This window comes from Carcharhinus amblyrhynchos, chromosome 4, assembly GCF_965287045.1.
Source record: "Carcharhinus amblyrhynchos chromosome 4, sCarAmb.v2.hapA, whole genome shotgun sequence".
Taxonomy (NCBI): domain Eukaryota; kingdom Metazoa; phylum Chordata; class Chondrichthyes; order Carcharhiniformes; family Carcharhinidae; genus Carcharhinus; species Carcharhinus amblyrhynchos.
The window spans coordinates 27,436,026-27,454,943 of record NC_137327.1 but is presented as its reverse complement, the minus strand read 5'-3'; the positions used below and the strand labels follow the sequence as shown (position 1 = coordinate 27,454,943).

At 41.5% G+C, this 18,918-nt stretch overlaps 1 protein-coding gene across 1 annotated transcript in view; it reads right to left on the bottom strand.

The window, feature by feature from the left end:
- Positions 1–18,218, bottom strand: part of klhdc4 (kelch domain containing 4) — a 60,248-nt gene extending 42,030 nt beyond the window's left edge. The window contains exons 1-5 of the mRNA XM_080186888.1: positions 18,071–18,218; positions 16,811–16,902; positions 11,584–11,662; positions 7,575–7,673; positions 6,715–6,851 (exon numbers count right to left, since the gene is read on the bottom strand). Of these exons, the coding sequence (XP_080043014.1) occupies positions 6,715–6,851; positions 7,575–7,673; positions 11,584–11,662; positions 16,811–16,902; positions 18,071–18,169 (506 nt within the window). The 5' untranslated portion in view covers positions 18,170–18,218. The remainder of the gene's footprint in view (positions 1–6,714; positions 6,852–7,574; positions 7,674–11,583; positions 11,663–16,810; positions 16,903–18,070) is intronic.
- Positions 18,219–18,918: the final 700 nt, after the last annotated feature.

Genomic DNA, 18,918 nt, shown 5'->3' with positions numbered 1-18,918 from the left:
AAGTGGCAATCTGGAACTTCCAAATGACTTTAAATACAGTAAATCTGTTTTACAGATTACACACAAACACGGCTCAGAAACAGATCATTGAGCTTAACTGGTTTACGTCAGCACTTGTAGCTACATGAGCCTCCTCTCTCTTTAACCTTGCCTCCGTTTCCCCTCTATATTCTTCTCCCCCAAATATGCATCTAGCCGCTCTTAAATGTATCAATGCTATCTGCTTCAATCACTCCATATGGTAGTGGATTTTGTATTCCCAACACTGTTATAGAAGCCTTTACTGAACAAATATTTGGAAGTTAAACATCACCTAGAAACCCACTAATAGAAGCTGCACTTCTTTGGCTTGGAACAGTGCAGCCAAGTTTATATTGTTCTCTACAATTTTCAAATCTATCCGGAGAATTTAAAAAAAACAAGAGAGTAGCGAGGTTTCAATATTAGAAAACAATGTTAAGCTCACCAGTACTTTTTCCATCAAGTACATTCACAAAAGAGCAACATTCTCTGCCATTGATCCAACATGAACTCCATCAATGATCTGAACTGATGCCTTTCCTAAGGTTAGGAATCCTAGCTTCACATGCAAAGGGAAACAAGGGTGGATTACTTCTACTGTCCAAGCATTTACAGTGGTGCCTGAATGCTGGCTGACAAGAAATGTCAAGTGAGTCATGATTCAAGCCATGTTACCTGAATGGCAGAATCAACACAAGGAGGTATTCCCATTACAGGTGGGACTTATAACTGTATTTTGTTGGCTGCTCCTTGGGCCTATTCCTGGTGGCAATGATTAGCCTACAGCAATATAGAACTGGAAATAAGGTTTGTAAAAGATCTCGGGTTGAGGATTGTAAACCTTAATTTCATACAGTTGTTTCCTATCACCAAAAAAAAAGTTCAGTTTTACATGAGCTTACTTCTATTCTCTTCACTAAAAATCTCATCAGATGGCAGAGGTACTGAACTGTGTTGATGCTGTAACCAACATTTCAAATTTAGAATGCTGGATTTTTAAAACTCAGACTATTTACTTAGTTAGATATGGGGCAATATCAAAATTCATTAGACCTCTAACTGACACTGAACTTACCACATGACTCAGAACATAAGTAAAAATTTAATGTAGCTGCATCTATTGGTTAATATTTCATTAACAAGTATGTATTGTTATAGGTTAGGTGGCACCATCTACTCTAAGCAAATGTTTCTTAGTGCTTTTGCATAGTTTCTATTTTCTTCTGCGCATTTTGTAAATTAACGTCAAATTTAAAAAAAAAACACTAAACTGGAGAACAGGGGGTCATGTGAGATTGTGGGATGTGGGATTGGCTGCAAATTCACAAGCTCTACCACTACTCATCTTTTAATCATTTTATTTATCCTGATGCACGACACTGAATTATCTAATCCTGGAATGTATACTCCATGCTATGTTCCTGGAAAATCCTGGTTAGATTGGAGTGATGGGAAACTGAGTAAAGTCAAGAAAATCCTTTTTTAATAAAGGCAGTTGAAGACAGTCACGGTGGGACCTTGTTCAGAGTAGTCACTATCCCCGACATGGTCGCCTACTATCACTTCACCCATTTGCCCATCTTTATTTCCCAAGACTAAATCCAGAACTGCATCTCCTCTTGTTGGGCTTGTCACATACCGTTTAAAAACTAATAATTCCTGGGCACAGAACGTAAGTTTTTCATCCTCAATGTCCCTTATATTGTCTAAAATCCGGTTGATATTGGGATAGTTAAAGTCTCCTATTAGTATTGCGCTCTTTTCCTACACCTATCTATCTCCCTCTCACTACCTGGGGATCTGTAGTATACTCCTAGAAGTGTGACTGTCCCTTTTTATTCTTAAACTCACCACACAAAGCCTCATTTTTTTAACCCGTTTATCCTGACAAGGGTGTTTGATATATGTGCACTGAGGCATATGTCACCTGTCAGTCTTTGAAAGCCAGGGATATCCATTTATTCGTCATGGAATTCATCCATCAGCTTGCTCCAGCAGCTGAACGAGGTTAAGATGCATTACCGTTTACATTCAATCTCGGTGTGCCATAGGGGGAAGCAAGGTGGGGTCTGCCCACCCTGCTTCTTTCTGGCTCTGTGATAAATCCAAACTCCTGGATCCAGTGTTTGTAATGCAGTGATATATTCATTGCTGTGGGCTGACAGTTGGTCTCCTTCATTTTGTGCGTGCTGTATTGGTTATATGGCATCAGGGTTGTGCGATATTTAACCTTTTTTTTCTCTTGCATTGTAATCCAAGCATTTATAATGGCAGTTTATATCATATGGCATCCTTCACTTGTAGTACCACAGCAGGGTGGTGGGTTAGTGGTTTAGTATAGAGGTGGTGGGTATGGCCTCTAAGTCCTCAGAGTGGGTGAGGAAATATTCCTTTTAGAACTGATGACACTGCGTTTTTCTTTTTTTTTTGCTAGTTTGGGGCTAGAAAATCCTTGTTGGTCTCTGATGAAGGCAAAGATTGTATGTACTGGAAAAGACTGGGTTTTTATTGTCATTGGCATCTCCAGCATAGCTGGAATTGTGGCAGTGGCTTTTTGATAGTTTGGCTCCTGGGCTGTACAATGAGCACATCATCCTGTTGGGAGGGGAAGTATTCCGTTGTTTGCATCATCTGAGTGTGAATCCAAATACTGGGGTTCTGCATTATCTGAGTTTCTCCTTTGAAATTCTGTAGCCATGTTCTTAATTTGGATATCCCACACGTGATAATGTACCCTGTCAAACTGTATCTTGTTTCTGTTGATCCAGCAGAAGGAATACTTCAGTTGCAAGCAATAAAAAACTTACTTCAGATATATAAGCCCAGCTTCCCTGTCACATGATCATACCTGCCAATCATCCCAATCAAGCCCCACTCTGCAAAACCTCAGGGGAAAACATCAGAACAGCATTAGTTCAGATTAAAAACAACATCCTATCCATTAGAAACAATTGTGCTGCTGCAACAATACAGGATGTTGGTAGACTCAACGACTCTGATAAAATGGAAGGAACTGCTAGAAACATCCTGTGCAGAAACATGACTAAAATATATTTCTTAAAGGTACAGTACTGCCATAGTTGGCTATTTTATCTGTGTCAAAATCCCTTACTTTGACTATGTGGAAAAGGGTAGCAGCTATTTTCAAAATTTTTACACAGAAGTTTGGAGATAACTTTAATCAGTTTGTTCCCTAATGGAAGGTATCCTTGTGGAGTCCAAGGATAAGTTTAAATACCTGGCCTCTGTTTTATCTGCGTTCTTCCTGAAAGGCTGTATAGCTCTGCTCCTGCTATCAAGTGTGTGTGAGTGTACACTGTAATACTGTGTCTTGGGTTTGGGGTTGTACCTCTTCTTTCTATGGTATCCTATTATTGTTTAGAGGTCTTGAGATGCTGTTTTAGGCTCCAATTGGTTGTATTTAACTCCATAGGGGTTGCCTGATGCTATGTAGCTTGGTCCTTGTTATCCTGTGGGTAAGGGTGTATGCCATTGTGCCATGTGCTCGTAGCTTGATTCTTTAGTTTTGTTAGTCTCAGATCCCCACTCCGATTAATATCCTTTCCTTGTCTACATAAAGCGAGGTGCTAATTACAGCAATTACAATAATCATCACTAAGTGTAATTGACAACTGATATTCCAAACTACTTGTAATGATATTTGCTCGTCTTTTTTTATATGTGGAAAAATGATTGTACTGTGCTGTAATAATCCCTGAAGGTTTGTTACGTTGTTTATAAAAAAGGGGAAAAATCTTCAATAAAATTTTTTTTTATACAAACACAACATGTGGCGTCATATCACTGATTCCCCAGATGGAAAGTTATCTTATTTGTCAATGGTATCAGCAAAAAGTCAAATTTAACTCAATTATGAAGCTGACACTTTTTAAACACTTCCATTGGGAAGTCCAAATTACAAACCAAACTGTCAATTTATCCACAAATTGTGCATGCAGCTTGCCCAAGATGCCCTGTTGATAAGCTCCTTCACAGCACAGGATGCTGCACAAGACATAGGGAGCAGAAGTCAACCATTCGGCCCATCAAGTCTGCTCTAGCATTCAACAACATCATGACTTGGTATGGTAGTCCTCAACTCCACTTTCCCGCCTTATCCTCATAGCCCTCGAGTCCCTCACAGAAACAGAAAATGCTGGAAAATTTCAGCAGGTCTGACAGCATCTGTGGAAAGACAATGGAGCCAACATTCTGAGACTGGATGACCCTTCAGAGTTTCATTATCCAGACTTGAAATGTTTGCTCTATTCTCTCTCCACAGATGCTGTTAGACTTGCTGAGATTCCAGCAACTGCAGTATTTTGCTGTTACCCTTGATTCCCTTCCTGGTTAAAAACCTGTCTATGTCAGCCTTGAACATACTTAATGATCCAGCCTTTAAAACACGCAGTGGTAAAGAATTCCACAGATTCGCTACTCTCTTAGACAAAAATTCCTCCTTATCTCTGTCTTGAATGGGCAACTCCTTATTCTGAGATTACACCCTGTGGTCCTAGGCACTTCTACTAAGGGAAACAATTCCTGGGAACTATAGACCAATCAGCTTATCAGATGATGCAATGTAATGGAAAAATATGTAGGAAGTGAAAAATATAACACCCAGTACAAATGTTAATACAGGGGATCAAGCTTGACTAACAGTGAATTTTCTAAACCAGGGATAGAAACAGCGCTTTGAGATAATAGAGCAGACATACTGGCACAAAATTAATTTGTATCAATATCTGGTGCAGAAGCTGCGATTTGTGTCAATTTTGCACATTGGAAACGAGGTTGTTAACGCACAAAATCTGTCTAGGCACTTGATTCCCATGAAAATAACATGGCCACAAGCAGCTCGCATATAACAAATCCCAGGGGGCCAAGCAGCTTTGTTCAGAAACCACGTGTTCCAGACAGCCTTTTCTTTTTGAAAGGCACAATCTCTGAGGAAATTTGCACATATGCACTACAGGTTGCGGAATCATTGTCTTTGGCTATTCGGGGAGAAACAATGGCACACCAAAGGATGGAGAGGGTTCCCAGGATTCAGAGGAGGGTGGTGAGGGTCGTGAATATTGACAGCACAGTACCACGAACCCGGCAGCAGTGCTACAAAAAGATTAATAGTCTCACTCAAGTGGATTAGGGAGTAAATGTATTTGCCTATCACATTTCATACCCACTACATCACAAATATATCCCACTGCTCAGCACACCACACCTCATTACTCAGCTAGCACCATATACCGATACTCAGAATTCACCCCAAACATCCTTGCACTCAACTTTGCACCAACCTCTCACTGCCTCCAGCTATTCAGGCACATCATTCAAACACTGACAAACATTAACTGATGTTCTGTCCTTTCTCCTGCACAAGATCATCTACAACAGGTGGTAGAGGAAGAGGATCCTAAAGAATGCATCCTTTGAATGCCCCTGAACAGATGATTCTGAGGATTATGAGCAACAGTGCTACAGAGCTATTGCTAAAGAGGTCACACTGATGACAGACACTGTCTTTTGCACCTTCGCTCACTCCTCATTCTCATCCTGGCCCTTGGTGGTATTTCTCAGATAGCCAGCCTAGATTTCTACCACCCACATAATGCAATCTAAAGATGGGCCTTCAAGGACTAGTGCCATGCTAGGCCATCCTCCAAGGCCAAATGCAGTCTTCACATGTGAAAACTATGAAATAGAAACTACTTTGTAGTGACAGTGGACCACCTGTTTTCCAACACATCCCACTTTTCTCACCCTTACTCTCCTCATGCTCAGAACTGCCAGCTGCCTGACCATTGCAGCCGCACAAGGATAACATGAGGAACACAGCTCTGTGGAAGAGGCAGTGCTTGGTAATTTCCTCTCCTGCTCTCTCTCGCTCATTGTTCGGAAAAAGAAAACATTCATTCCAGGGAAGGGCTGTGAAAGGAAGGGAGCGAGCTAGAGAGTGGAATTGCAAGTAGAAGTTGAGAGCAGGAGGGTCAGAGAGAGACAGTAGGCAGGAAGCACGAGGCATGGGAAGGCTGAACGAGGAACTGGTGAGTGGGAGAGACAGCAAGTAGGAGGGCCAGAGAGGGAAATGACGAAGCATCAATTAAATGGTTTAAACAAAAACTAAGCACTAATATGAAAATAGTGGCAGTGCTATTGGAGAATGTTCCTAACTGTGCTAAAGCGAGAACATGCTATTAAATGAGCTTCAAGTGGGGAAACCAGAAAAATAAATTACTGTAAGGCATATGAAAGGCAGATTAAAGCCTTCTGAAATATATTTTTAAAAGCAGGAAGTATTATGGATATCTTTTCTTCTGGCCTCATATTTGCACCTCCTGATGCCCATCAACTGTTTGGGAAGCAGGGTCTCAAAAAAATTTAGACTGATTTTTTGGCCCCAACACCAGCAGACAGTCTCTCCTGCAACAATCCTCACCAGTGCCTGGTTCAGAAAATCCAATCCTTAGCTTCAGATTAGTTGAAAAACAACAGCAAAGACCAGGTTTCAATCAAAGTGTCAAAAGAATTGTTGCAGGGTGGTATTGTGTCTATAGTGGCAGGAGCCTAATTGTGCTGAGACTAAATGTTTCAGTTTTGGTAAAGAATGGTTAATATAGCACTAACATAGTAAAAACAAAAAATAGAAACTTTTTTCTATAATAATGTAATCAAGTACAAAACAGTTCTTACTTGATTTGTTCCCATGTCTTACTTGCAAGATGCAGCACCCATAGGTCCTTATAATGGTAAAACTGTTCACCATTCGGGGATGCAAATTCTCCTCCGAACACCCAAAGTTGTCCACCATCTTGAGAAACCACCACAGCCTGTCACAGTAACAAAATAAATGTTGCACTAACATTTCTACAACATTGTGTTACACTGAACTTTATGCATTATTGGAGAAAGCATGGCAGTGTAACGCATCGTAGTGATACTGCATAGTGAAACAGCACCATTTTTTCTTATAAATTATAAAATAAATCTTTCACAGTACCTTTAGTTTAAGCTCAGTCTTCTAAGAGCCTGATCTGAAACGACGTGAAGTACCACGAAACTAAGACAAATAAAATCTCCACTGGCAAGAGTGAAGCTTAGCTCTCACTTAATGAAATATGTCAACAATTAGATAAAGTATATTTTATTAGACCATAATTTCACGCTGATAATATTCAGAATGAGAAGCAAAAGGTCTTTTTTGGTTGAGAGGTGAATGATAAAACCCAAGTGCACCAGACAAACGTAACTTTTCACACTTTCATTTTCTGAAAATGTGAGGATTTGCCCCTAATATTTTTCAAAATATTTCTTGGGATCAAGTTGACATATAATTGTCAGACCCACAATTACTGGAACAAGCTGAAATGAAAGCAAATGAAAAAAATTGCTTGGAGTCCCCACTTTGATAAAAATAAATACTTCATCTTTTGACTGATAAATATTATGCATGATCAGCAATTTGCTTGCATACCTTCATTACTGCTAGAAGGTCCAAATCTCTAAGGGAAATAAACAACACCCTTGCTGTCTTACTGTCTACACTTCTTTACCTGATGGGCAGAGCGAGGAGCTGGTGGATTTGGGATTTCCAGTTTCGTCCACGAGTTCTTCTTAATGTTGTAGAAATATAGTTCATTGTAGAGAAAAGTCTGTAATAGTAGGAAAAGATTAGCAAGAGTATCATCACACATATATATATATATTCCACAATGGAACATTTCCAATTGAACAAGACAGAGACAGCTCTTTGGTTTCTGAGTGCAGAACAGCTTAACAGATATACTCTTAATTGTCTCTCAATCTAAACGAATACTTTGGGCTAATTTAAACCTAACCCAATTGGCAGGAAACTGATGAGTTTAGATCAGCCATCAGTTTTACAAATTCTACAATGAGATCACAAACGAGAAATTCACAGAGGGTGAAAATTCAGAAAAGGTTATAGTAAAGCCACTTGACAGTTCCCTATGGCACATGACAAATGCAACCTGCCACTTGGAAGTTCTTCTAAGTGAGATAAAATGGCCGGAATTTTACCGTCTGCCGGCTACAGGAATCGGAGTAGGCAAGGGGTAGACCATTAAAAGGTCCATTGACCTTGAGCGGGATTTTACGGTTTTGGGATGAACGAGGCTGTAAAATCCCACCCAATGACTCAAACTGACGTCAAAATGCTCCCCTCTGCCAACATCAATTCATCATAAAGTTTCCAGATGCAAAGGCTATTTTGCAATATTTGAGAATGCAATCCATTATCCTCTTCAGAATCGACATCTGCTGTAGTGGGGACCTCCAGAGCAGAGAGAAAGATCATCCACCCTAGGCCTAGCTGAGCATGGTTGCATACACCTTAGCCTTGTCTTTTGGATTTACATGCTGAAGCTTTAAAAAAAAAATCGCTCAAGACAGGAAGCCTCTTCCTCTAGTTAATTGCTGAATTGTACTCAAACATTCAGATTGGATTTGGCAGGACTGCAGAGTTCTGAAGAGTTTATGGGATCACTCCATTCTGTTGTATTTGATAACCTGCTTGCATATCATTTTCTGTTACAGCTTTTACTAAACATTGTAGGCTTGGGATTACGTTTTTGCCTCAGGGATGTTACAGTCTTTGCCTGTTTAATAATGAATTTTTTGTCTCCACAGGCATTTAAGTCCAGCAAGGGGCATGCATGCGGCAGGTTGTAGTGGGCTGCTCTTGGACGTTGCTTCGGGAGTTGCCTATTGCTTCATGTCATTAGTGTGCTTAAACTGGACCATCTCGAGGGCAACATGACAGCTCAGAGACTATCTCTGTTGCTGTGCAGACACATGGATTTGGGCCTGTGTCTGTGGGAGTTTGCACGTTCTCCCCGTGGTTGCGTGGGTTTCCTCCGGGTACTCCGGTTTCCTCCCACATCCCAAAGATGTGCTTTTAGGCTGATTGATTGGGTACTAAATTGTCCCTATATTGGACCTCCCTGATCCTCGCACATTAGGCGTAGACTAAAATCATGAATAGGTCACTGAGACAGTGGGACGGCGGCGCGGGCTCGTTGGGCCGAAGGGCCTGTTTCCCGTGCTGTGTTGTTCTTTGTTCTTTGTTCACAGGTTGGGCAGCTCATTTTCACATGTTGCCCTCGTTGCTCTTCCTCGTGTTCTATTACACCCCATTTTGATCCAGGGTTCGATATCTGACTTGATGGTGATGAAGAAATTACGGTTATGCCTGGTTTTGTGGTTACACTGTGGTGATATACAATTCTGTTGTCACCAATAGTCCACAGTGCCTCTTGGATATTCAGTTTTTAGATCTCAGAGCTGCTCTTAATCTATCTGATTTAGGCACTGTATTAGTATCACACAACACCATGGATGGTGCACTCAATGTGAAAAGCAGACTGTGCAGCAATCCACCAACACCACCACTGGCAGACAGATCTGCAACAGGTAGATCTCCTCATTCCTTTTTTAAAAAAATTTTCAAGGGCCATGAAACATTCAATTTTGATGCTAGAATTTATTATCAAAAACTGAATTTACATAGCATTTCACATGAATGTAAAAGAACAAGATTGACACCAATCCAAAGAAGGATAATTAAAACAAGTGACTAAAATGCTGGTCCCAGAGGTAGATTCTAAGGAACCTTAAAGAGAGGAAATGTCTAGGACAAAATTCCAGTTGAGATTTCAGGTGTTGAAAGCTTGGTTGTAAGGAACCAGTGGATGAATATAAGAATGAGTAATCTTAAAACATGACTTTGCTGGATAGGAGCTACTGTAGGTCTAAGGACATGGGGGTGATTGGTGACTAGGATTAATGTGATTTAGGATAAAGGCAGATGAGTTTAAATTTATAGGCAGCAGATGGGGGGGCCAGGAAAGCATCAAAATAGTGTAATCTCAAATAACAAATACATGGATGGGGTTCAGCAGCATATGAACAGTAGAAGAGGCAGAACTGGATTCTCAATGTGCACCTTATCTGAAGCACAAGACATCATCATTATATGGAACACCAGATTTCCCCTGCCCATCGTTTTTCGTATATTCACATGAAAATACCATTCAACAGAACAGATTGTCTTCCCACCTCCCTCAAAATTCAATTGTAGGACTACTTAGTTAACTTTGCTAAGTCAAGTTTATAACTAACCCCTTATATCAATCTTACATTCTGTTCTTTCCCATCCCAGAAAACAATATATTCCAAATCATCCCTGAAACACATTATTTATACCTACATTACATTAGTGACTATGCTTCAAAAGTACATCACTGATATAACGTGTTGGGATGTCTTGAAGTCATGAAGAGTGCGATAAATGCTTTAAATAGTTTCTTCTTTCTTTAATGTCTAGGTATTTGGGTTACACTTCAATCATTTATATATTACTAACTGTACACCTTGCATCACAAAATTTAAATGAGTTACTCATCTGATCTATCTCCATCTCACTATCAGATATGGTTCAGCGTGAGAGGCTCTTTGAAGACTGCTGCTTCAACCTCTGTCAGCAGAACTACAAGCTGAAATCACTAACTGTAAGTCTTGGCTCATCTTTTGTAGACCACTTAAAAAGTAAATCTTTTTTGAGACTCCCATCACTTGTGACAACTTCAAATGTCAGCTGGGCAAGATGCCCACGTATTTTTGTGGAATTGCCCAAATATTATACACCTGTAGTCATAATACATGCACTAATATCCTGCTTTATCACATCTAAAAGTATTCCACACAATTTATTATTTTGAAACGAAATGACTTGTCATTTATGTAGTAAGACAGTATTGTGAGTTATCCAAAACACATTAATTCTTCACTCTTTAGGATGAACTATACTTTGAGTACTTCTTACAAGTTATTTATTATTTTGTATTGATAGAAAAAGCTAGTCATTGCGCACTCATCAACTCGAGAACGATTTAATCTAATATGCGGGTTAGATGAATTGGCCATGCTAAATTGCCTCAGTGTCGGGGGACTAGCTAGGGTAAATGCATGGAGTTATGGGGATAGGGCCTGGGTGGATTGGGGTCAGTGCAGACCAAATGAGCCAAATAGCCTCCTCCTGCACTGTCAGATTCTGTGGTTCGATGACTACAATCCCATGCCACTGTTCAGTGGTAGTATTCTTGCCTCTGAGACAAAAAGTTATGAGTTCAAGCTTCACTCTAGTCACTTAGATTGAGTTCCATACAGTACTGAGGCACAGTTGCATTTTCAGAGGTGCTACCCCTCATACGCAACATTAAGGCTGAAATCCCGTTGAAATATTCAAAGAATGGATTCACCTGGTTTCCTAATCAAAATTCATTCCTTTGGCAACATCAGTAAAACATTATTTGGTCAGACATCTCATTAGTGGTTGTAGAACTTCATTGTGTGCAACTGACCACCACGTTTGCCTAAAGTACAATGCAACTGCACTTTCAAGTGTATTTCTTTGGCTATAGATTACTTTGGGATAATCTGAAGCCCTGAAAAGGGTTATGTAAATACAAGATCTTTTCTTTCTTACTGATCGACCAAAGCAAGCCTCAAAGTTATACCATTGTATAACAGTGAATACTTTACCTTTTGGCCATTGAAATATTCACCCCCAAAGAGAATTAATTCATCTTTCTCAGGGTAAGATGACAATGATGCATTCAACCTGTCAGAAAAAAAATTTAAATGTTAAGTTAACAATAATAAAACAAATATGCAAGTTTTTAAAATAACAGATACTAATGTTGGGGAATGGTGTGGCGTCTATTTTGGGTAGCCGTTAAAGACAGGTATACCATCACAATATGTAACACAGATCAATTATCCAAACTGCTCCAAAGACAAGCAATTTGTTTATTTAGGACCATAAACTAATCAAACTAAGTCAGTTATAACAGACATAACTGAAATAATAAGGCAATAGGACTGAAGACTTGTACTCGAGAACTGGCCAGGCCCCGAGCAAAGCTGCTCCAGTACAGCTACAGCATTTGGCTTTCACTTCACAATGTGGAAAAATGCCCAGATATGTCCTGCTCACAAAAAACAGGAAAAATCCAACCCAATCAATCAGTCTACTCTCAACCTCAACAAAAGGTATTGTGGGCAGTGCTATCAAGCAGCACTTACTCAGTAAAAGCTGCTCACTGATGCTGAGTTTGGGTTCCACCAGGGTCAGTCAATTCCTGACCTTGTTACAGTCTTGATCCAAACATGGACAAAAGAGCTGAACTGAACATGTGAGATGAGAATGACTGCCTTTGACAGCATTTGACCAAGCGTGGCACCAAAGGGCCCTAATAAAACTGAAATCAATGGGATTGGTTGGATTCATATCTAGCGCTAAGGAAAATGGTTGCAGATCAATCATCTCAGTCCCTGGACTTGCTACAGGAATTCCTCAGGCCCAACCATCTTCAGCTGCTTCATCAATCACCTTTCGTCCATAAGGTCAGAAATGGGGATGTTCAAGGATGACAGCACAATGTTCAACACCATTCACAACTCCTCAGATACCAAAGCAATCTGTATCCAAATGCATCAAGACCAAATGCATATGCAAACTTGGGCTGATAAATGGCAAGTAACATTTCCAGCACACAACTGCCAGGCAATGATCATCTCCAAGAGAGAATCTAACCATCTCCTCTTCATATTCAATGGCATTACAATCCTGAATCCCCCACTAGTAACTGAATTAGACCAGGAATATAAATACCGTGGCTACAACAGCAGGTGAGAGGCTGGGAAGTCGGCAGAAAGTAATTCACCTCCTGACTCCCCAACTCCTGATCACCATCAACAAGACACAGGTCAGGAATGTAATGGAATACTGTCCACTTGCCTGGAATAACACCAACAAGGACAAAGCGGCCTGGTTGAGTGGTACCCCATTCCCAACTTAAACATTCAGTCTCTACCACTAGGGCACAGTGGCAGCAATGTGCATCATCTACAAGATGCACTGCAGCTACTCAGCAAGGTTCCTTTGACTGCATCTTCCAAACCTGCGACCTCTACCACTTAAAAGGACAAGGGCAGCAGATGCATGGAAGCATAACCATCTTTAAATTCTCGTCCAATTCACACACCATCCTGACTTTGAGTCACAGAGTCAGACGTTTACATAATGGAAACAGATCCTTTGGCCCAACATGTCCATACTACCCAGTTTTTACCACTAAGCTGGTCCCAATTGCCCACATTTATCCCATATGTCTCTATACCTATCTTATCCATGTAAGTGTCTAAATGCTTTCTAAAAGACAAGATTGTACATGCCTCTATTGCTAACTCCGGCAGCTTGTTCCAGGCACTCACCTGTGTGTAGAAAAATTGCCCCTCTGGAGCCTTTTGTATCTCTCCTCTCTCATCTTAAACCTTTGCCCTCTAATTTTAGAACCCCCCTACCTTCAGGAAAAGATGTTGATGATCTATCTTACTTACGCTCCTCATTTTTTTTAGACCTCTATAAGAGTAGGTCTGCTGAGGAGCAGTGGAGGATCTTTAAGGAGATCTTTCTTGGTGCTCAGCAGAAATTTATTCCGATGGTCAAAAAGGATCGTAGGAGGAGAGGTAGTAAGCCGTGGATAACGAAGGTGGTGAAGGAAAGTGTTAAATTAAAAGCGGAGACGTTTAGAATAGCTAAGAGTAGTGGGCGAGAAAAGGATTGGGAGAGGTTTAAATGTCAACAAAGATTGACAAAGAATTTGATAAAGAAGGGTAGGAGAAACTATGAAGCTGGGCTAGTGCTTAATATAAAAAAGGATAGCAAGAGTTTTTATAAATATCTAAAAAGGAAGAGGCTGGCTAGGGTGAACGTTGGACCCTTAGAGGATGAGAAGGGGGACTTAGTGGTAGGGGATGGGGAAATGGCTGAGGTCTTGAATAACTTTTTTGTTTCGGTCTTCACGGAGGACGACGTGAATAATTTGCCGGGTGTTAGAGATGGAAAGGTGGTAGGACTGGAGGGTCTCAATGACATTATTGTTACTAGAGAGGCGGTGCTCGACAGACTGGAGGGACTGATTGTGGACAAGTCCCCAGGACCGGATGGAATGCATCCAAGGGTTCTGAAAGAAATGGCGGAGGTGATAGTGGATGCCTTGGTGGTTATTTTCCAAACGTCGCTGGATTCCGGGGAAGTGCCGGAAGATTGGAAAGCGGCTAATGTTACGCCGTTGTTTAAGAAGGGTGCCAGGCAAAAGGCAGGGAATTATAGGCCAGTTAGTTTAACGTCTGTTGTAGGTAAAATGTTAGAATCCGTCATCAAGGAGGAAATAGCGAGGCATCTTGAGGGGAATTGCTTGATAGAGCAGACGCAGCACGGTTTCGTTAAGGGGAAGAAGTGTCTGACAAATTTACTGGAGTTCTATGAGGGTGTGTCTAGGGCAGTGGATAGAGGAGAGCCGGTGGATGTGGTCTTTCTTGATTTTCAGAAGGCGTTTGACAAGGTACCTCACAAGAGGTTATTGCAGAAGGTCAGGGGACATGGAGTTGGGGGTAGGGTGTTAGCGTGGATAGAGGACTGGTTGTCAAATAGGAGGCAGAGAGTGGGGGTCAATGGGTGCTATTCGGATTGGCGGTTGGTGACTAGTGGAGTGCCCCAGGGGTCGGTGCTGGGGCCTCAGCTATTTACCATTTATATAGATGATCTGGAGGAGGGAACCGAGTGTATGGTGTCGAAATTTGCCGATGACACCAAGATTGGTGGAACGGCAAATTGCGCGGAGGGTGTGGAGAGTCTGCAGAAGGATCTAGATAGGCTGGGCGAATGGGCCAGGAACTGGCAAATGGAATTTAATGTTGGCAAGTGCGAGGTGGTCCTCTTTGGTAGGAATAATGGTAGGAAGGATTATTACTTACGTGGCGAAAAACTGCAGCAAGCGACAGTGCAGAGGGACCTCGGGGTCCTTGTACATGAGTCGCAAAAACCCAGCCTGCAGGTGCAGCAGGTGGTCAGGAAGGCGAATGGGATGCTGGCCTTCATAGCAAGGGGGATTGAATATAAAAGTAGGGAGGTCTTGCTGCGGCTATATAGGGCATTGGTGAGGCTGCAGCTGGAGTACTGTGTGCAGTTTCGGGCGCCGTACTTACGCAAGGATATTTTGGCCTTGGAGGGAGTGCAGAGGAGGTTTACTAGGCTGATGCCGGAGTTGAGCTATGAGGAGAGGCTGAATAAACTAGGCTTGTACTCGTTAGAGTTTAGAAGAATGAGGGGAGATCTCATTGAGACATATAAGATGATGAATGGGATGGATAGGATAGAGGTGGAGAGAATCTTCCCGCTCAGAAAGGACAGTAGGACTAGGGGGCACAGCCTCAAGATAAAGGGGGGCGGCGGTTTAGAACAGAGTTGAGGAAGAACTTCTTCACTCAAAGGGTGGTGAATCTCTGGAATTCTCTGCCCGTTGAAGTGGTGGAGGCTACCTCGCTAAATATTTTTAAGACGCGGGTTGATGGGTTTTTGATAAGAGGGGGGATTAAGGGTTATGGGGAGAGGGCGGGAATGTGGAACTGAGCCACGACAGATCAGCTATGATCTTATTGAATGGCAGGGCAGGCTCGAAGGGCGAGATGGCCTACTCCTGCTCCTATTTCTTATGTTCTTATGTTATCACCCTTAAGCCTCTTACACTCCAGGGAAAAAGTCCTAGTCTATCTAGCCTCTCCTTATAACTTAAACCATCGAGCCCTGGTAACATCCTAATAAATTTTTTCTGCACTCTTTCTAGTTTAATAATATCTTTTCTATAATAGGGTGTCCAGAACTGTACACAGTATTCCAAGTGTGGCTTTTCCAATGTCTTGTACAACTTCAACAAGATATCCCAACTCCTGTATTCAGCGTTCTGGCCAACGAAATCAAGCATGCTGAATGCCTTCTTCACTACCCTGTCCACCAGTGACTCCACTTTTAAGGAGCTATGAACTTGTACTTCTGGATCTCTTGGAAGGAAACTTAATGCATAAATGAGGTTGGGAAAAGGTAATGTTGAATATAAGGAGCAGCATAGACAGTGCAGCCAAATTGCTCGACTCTGTGCTGTGGATCCTATGTAACTTCTTAAAATTCAAATTCATTAATTGAGTTAGGCAAGGAGATTCTATTGAGCAAGGTTACAGGGATAGGATGGAGGAGAGGGCCTGGATGGGATGCTCTTTCAGAAAGTCAGTGCAGACTAGATAGGCAAAATGGCATCTTTCTGCACGGTTTGAGTTCTATGGTCCTATTTTGATGGTTCTATGGTTCTGTTGAGTGGCTTGATAATTATATGGGATAAGTTTTAAGGAGGAACATAAAAACGAAGACAGTTAAAAGGAATATGCTCCATAAAGGGCCTTTCAGGTTTGCAACATGCCACCAGGAACACTGATGTGACACAAAATCATACCTTTTAAAAAGAAAAATTTGACAAGAAAGATGAGAGGGTTAGGATCTTCAGAGAGGCAGCACAGGTGTGGAGCGCCAAATAATCTATTACTGTGCTGTAAAATATAGGATTTTATGTCCTTCCAGGTAATTATTTGAAGTTTTTTTTCAGTATGTACTGAAAGTACTTCTTTATGCTCAGTCTTTCCTTTATAGTCAAATCAGGTTCTGAAACAAGACCAGAAAGACAGTGAGCTCAATCACCTTTTCTTCGTCCTTCCTTGTTTTATTTGTAACTATTTTATAGAAAAATGGTGTTGTAGTACTTTGACCTGAGTAATTTGATCAAAAAAAGGAAAAAAAAGTGACACAAAGGCTAATCTGAAGTATAAAACAGTCAGTGGAATCAAAGAACATAACTTTTCTCTTTCCACTACTTACCGTGGCAAAGGAAGAGAACAGGCCACCTCTGTTACTTGGCTCTTTTTTGCATCAAGTTGCCTGAATTCAGCTATTAGTGTTTCTAGATCTTCCTGAGAACAGCAAACAGAATATCTTTAGCAAACTCTCTTTTCAGAACTTCAACAATAACCTACAATATGTTTGAACACCAACAATATTATAAAAATTAAAATACAATAAAGAAACAAACAGTGCAACAGAATTCCGATTTATTCTGGATTGACTCAACATGAGTTTCCTCCTATTACAGTTCCTCCAGTACCTCACTCCCAGTAAGTGACTACAGCATGAGGCGTCAGCCCTTGGCTCAGAGGTAGCATTTTTGGCTGAGACAGAAGGGTTGTGGTTTCAAATTCCACTTCAGGGACTTCGGCACATAATCCAAGCTGTCAGCTGAGTTCAGTACTGATGAAGCATCTGCTCTCTTAGGTTGGCATGAACGATCCCATGGCATCATTTTGAAGAGCAATAGTGTCCACCTCTGTATCTGCTCAATATCTGCTCCTCCACCATCAGCAAAACAAACTATCTGATGATAATCTCATTGTGATTTGTGGGATTACCTGGCTGTGCCCACATTGAATGCCACATTGCAACATAAACCACTACACATCAAAAAGAGCACACAGTTAACTGTAAAACATTTTGGGACATCCTCCTGTCTTGAAAACTGCCATATGATTGCATGTAAAACAGAACATGTGGGAAATACTCAGCACGTCTGAGAGCATCTGCAGAGCGAGAAACAAAGTCAATGTTTCAAGTTGATGACCTTTGGTCAGAACTGTCAAAAGAGATGTAACAGGTTTTTAAGTAATAACTGAGGCAGGGAAAGAAAGAGGGGGTGGGAGGACATCAAAAGGGGAGGTTTGTAATAAGGCACTTATTACAAACTGGCACTTGTGGGTTTATTTTATTGGGACACAGACAGCCATAGGAAGAAGTGTTGTGAAGGCAATAAGTTGATTTAAGTATGTATATATTATAAAATAAATGTCAGCAGAGCCACATTAGACTGATAGAAATGTGATTCCCTAGAATAAGCCTTTATTCCACCTACCACCTCCACCACGCCCCTCATAACTGTTAAAATTAAGAAATCCTGAAGAAAATAAATTTTTATAACTATTATTGCCTCACCCCCACCCTCCCCAGCAGAATCTGAGGCCTGAAATCAGGGACATAATGACAGTCTCCATATAACTCAAGCTCTCTTTCTCTCCCAATCTCCTTCCTCACCTCCTCCTTCTTCGACCGTCTGGAGACTTTTTTCTCCATTTTGGTCGCCGTTTTTTCAGCTCCCTTTCCCTTCTTGTCCTTTTTATTCTTTTTGCCCATGGTGCCACCCTCCCAAGTCCTCTCACTGCTGGCCACAGCGTGTTCACCACGTGCGCTCAGGCCCTCAACACACACACATAAATAAATCCGGGTCACACGCAGGCGGCTCCAAGACGCTCGCGCGGCGTCAAACACTCATGTTTGTAAATCCAACCGCCAGCACGGCCCACGACTGGCCAATTCTGTCGAGAAACAATAGAAATATCAAGCATGCGCAGATACAATCCTCCTGCGGCTTTGGGCCCCGCACTCTCCACAGCGCCGCTAACTGGCCAGTGGCCACATTGCAGCTTTCATCATTGAATTTCCTTCAACTGGACATTGAATAAAAATTAACTGTATGTACTAACATTAAAAACAAAATACTGCGGATGCTGGAATCTGAAGCAAGAACAGAGAATGCTGGAAAGTCTCCGCAGGTCTGACAGCATCTGTGGAGAGAGAATAGAGCCAACATTTTGAGTCTGGTTGAATCTTCGGCAAAGTGGTTAGCATTGCTGCCTTCACAGTGCTAGAGACCCTGCTTCAACTCTGACAAAGGGTCCTCTAGACTAGAAACGTTGGCTCTATTCTCTCCTCACAGTTGTTGTCAGACCTGCTGAGATTTTCCAGCATTTTCTGTTTGTATTCCATAAAATCATAGAATCTACAGTGCAGAAGGAGATGATTTGGTCCATCAAGTCTGCACCAACAATCCCATCCAAGTTCTGTCCTATCCCCATGACACCACCTATTTACCCTCTAATCCC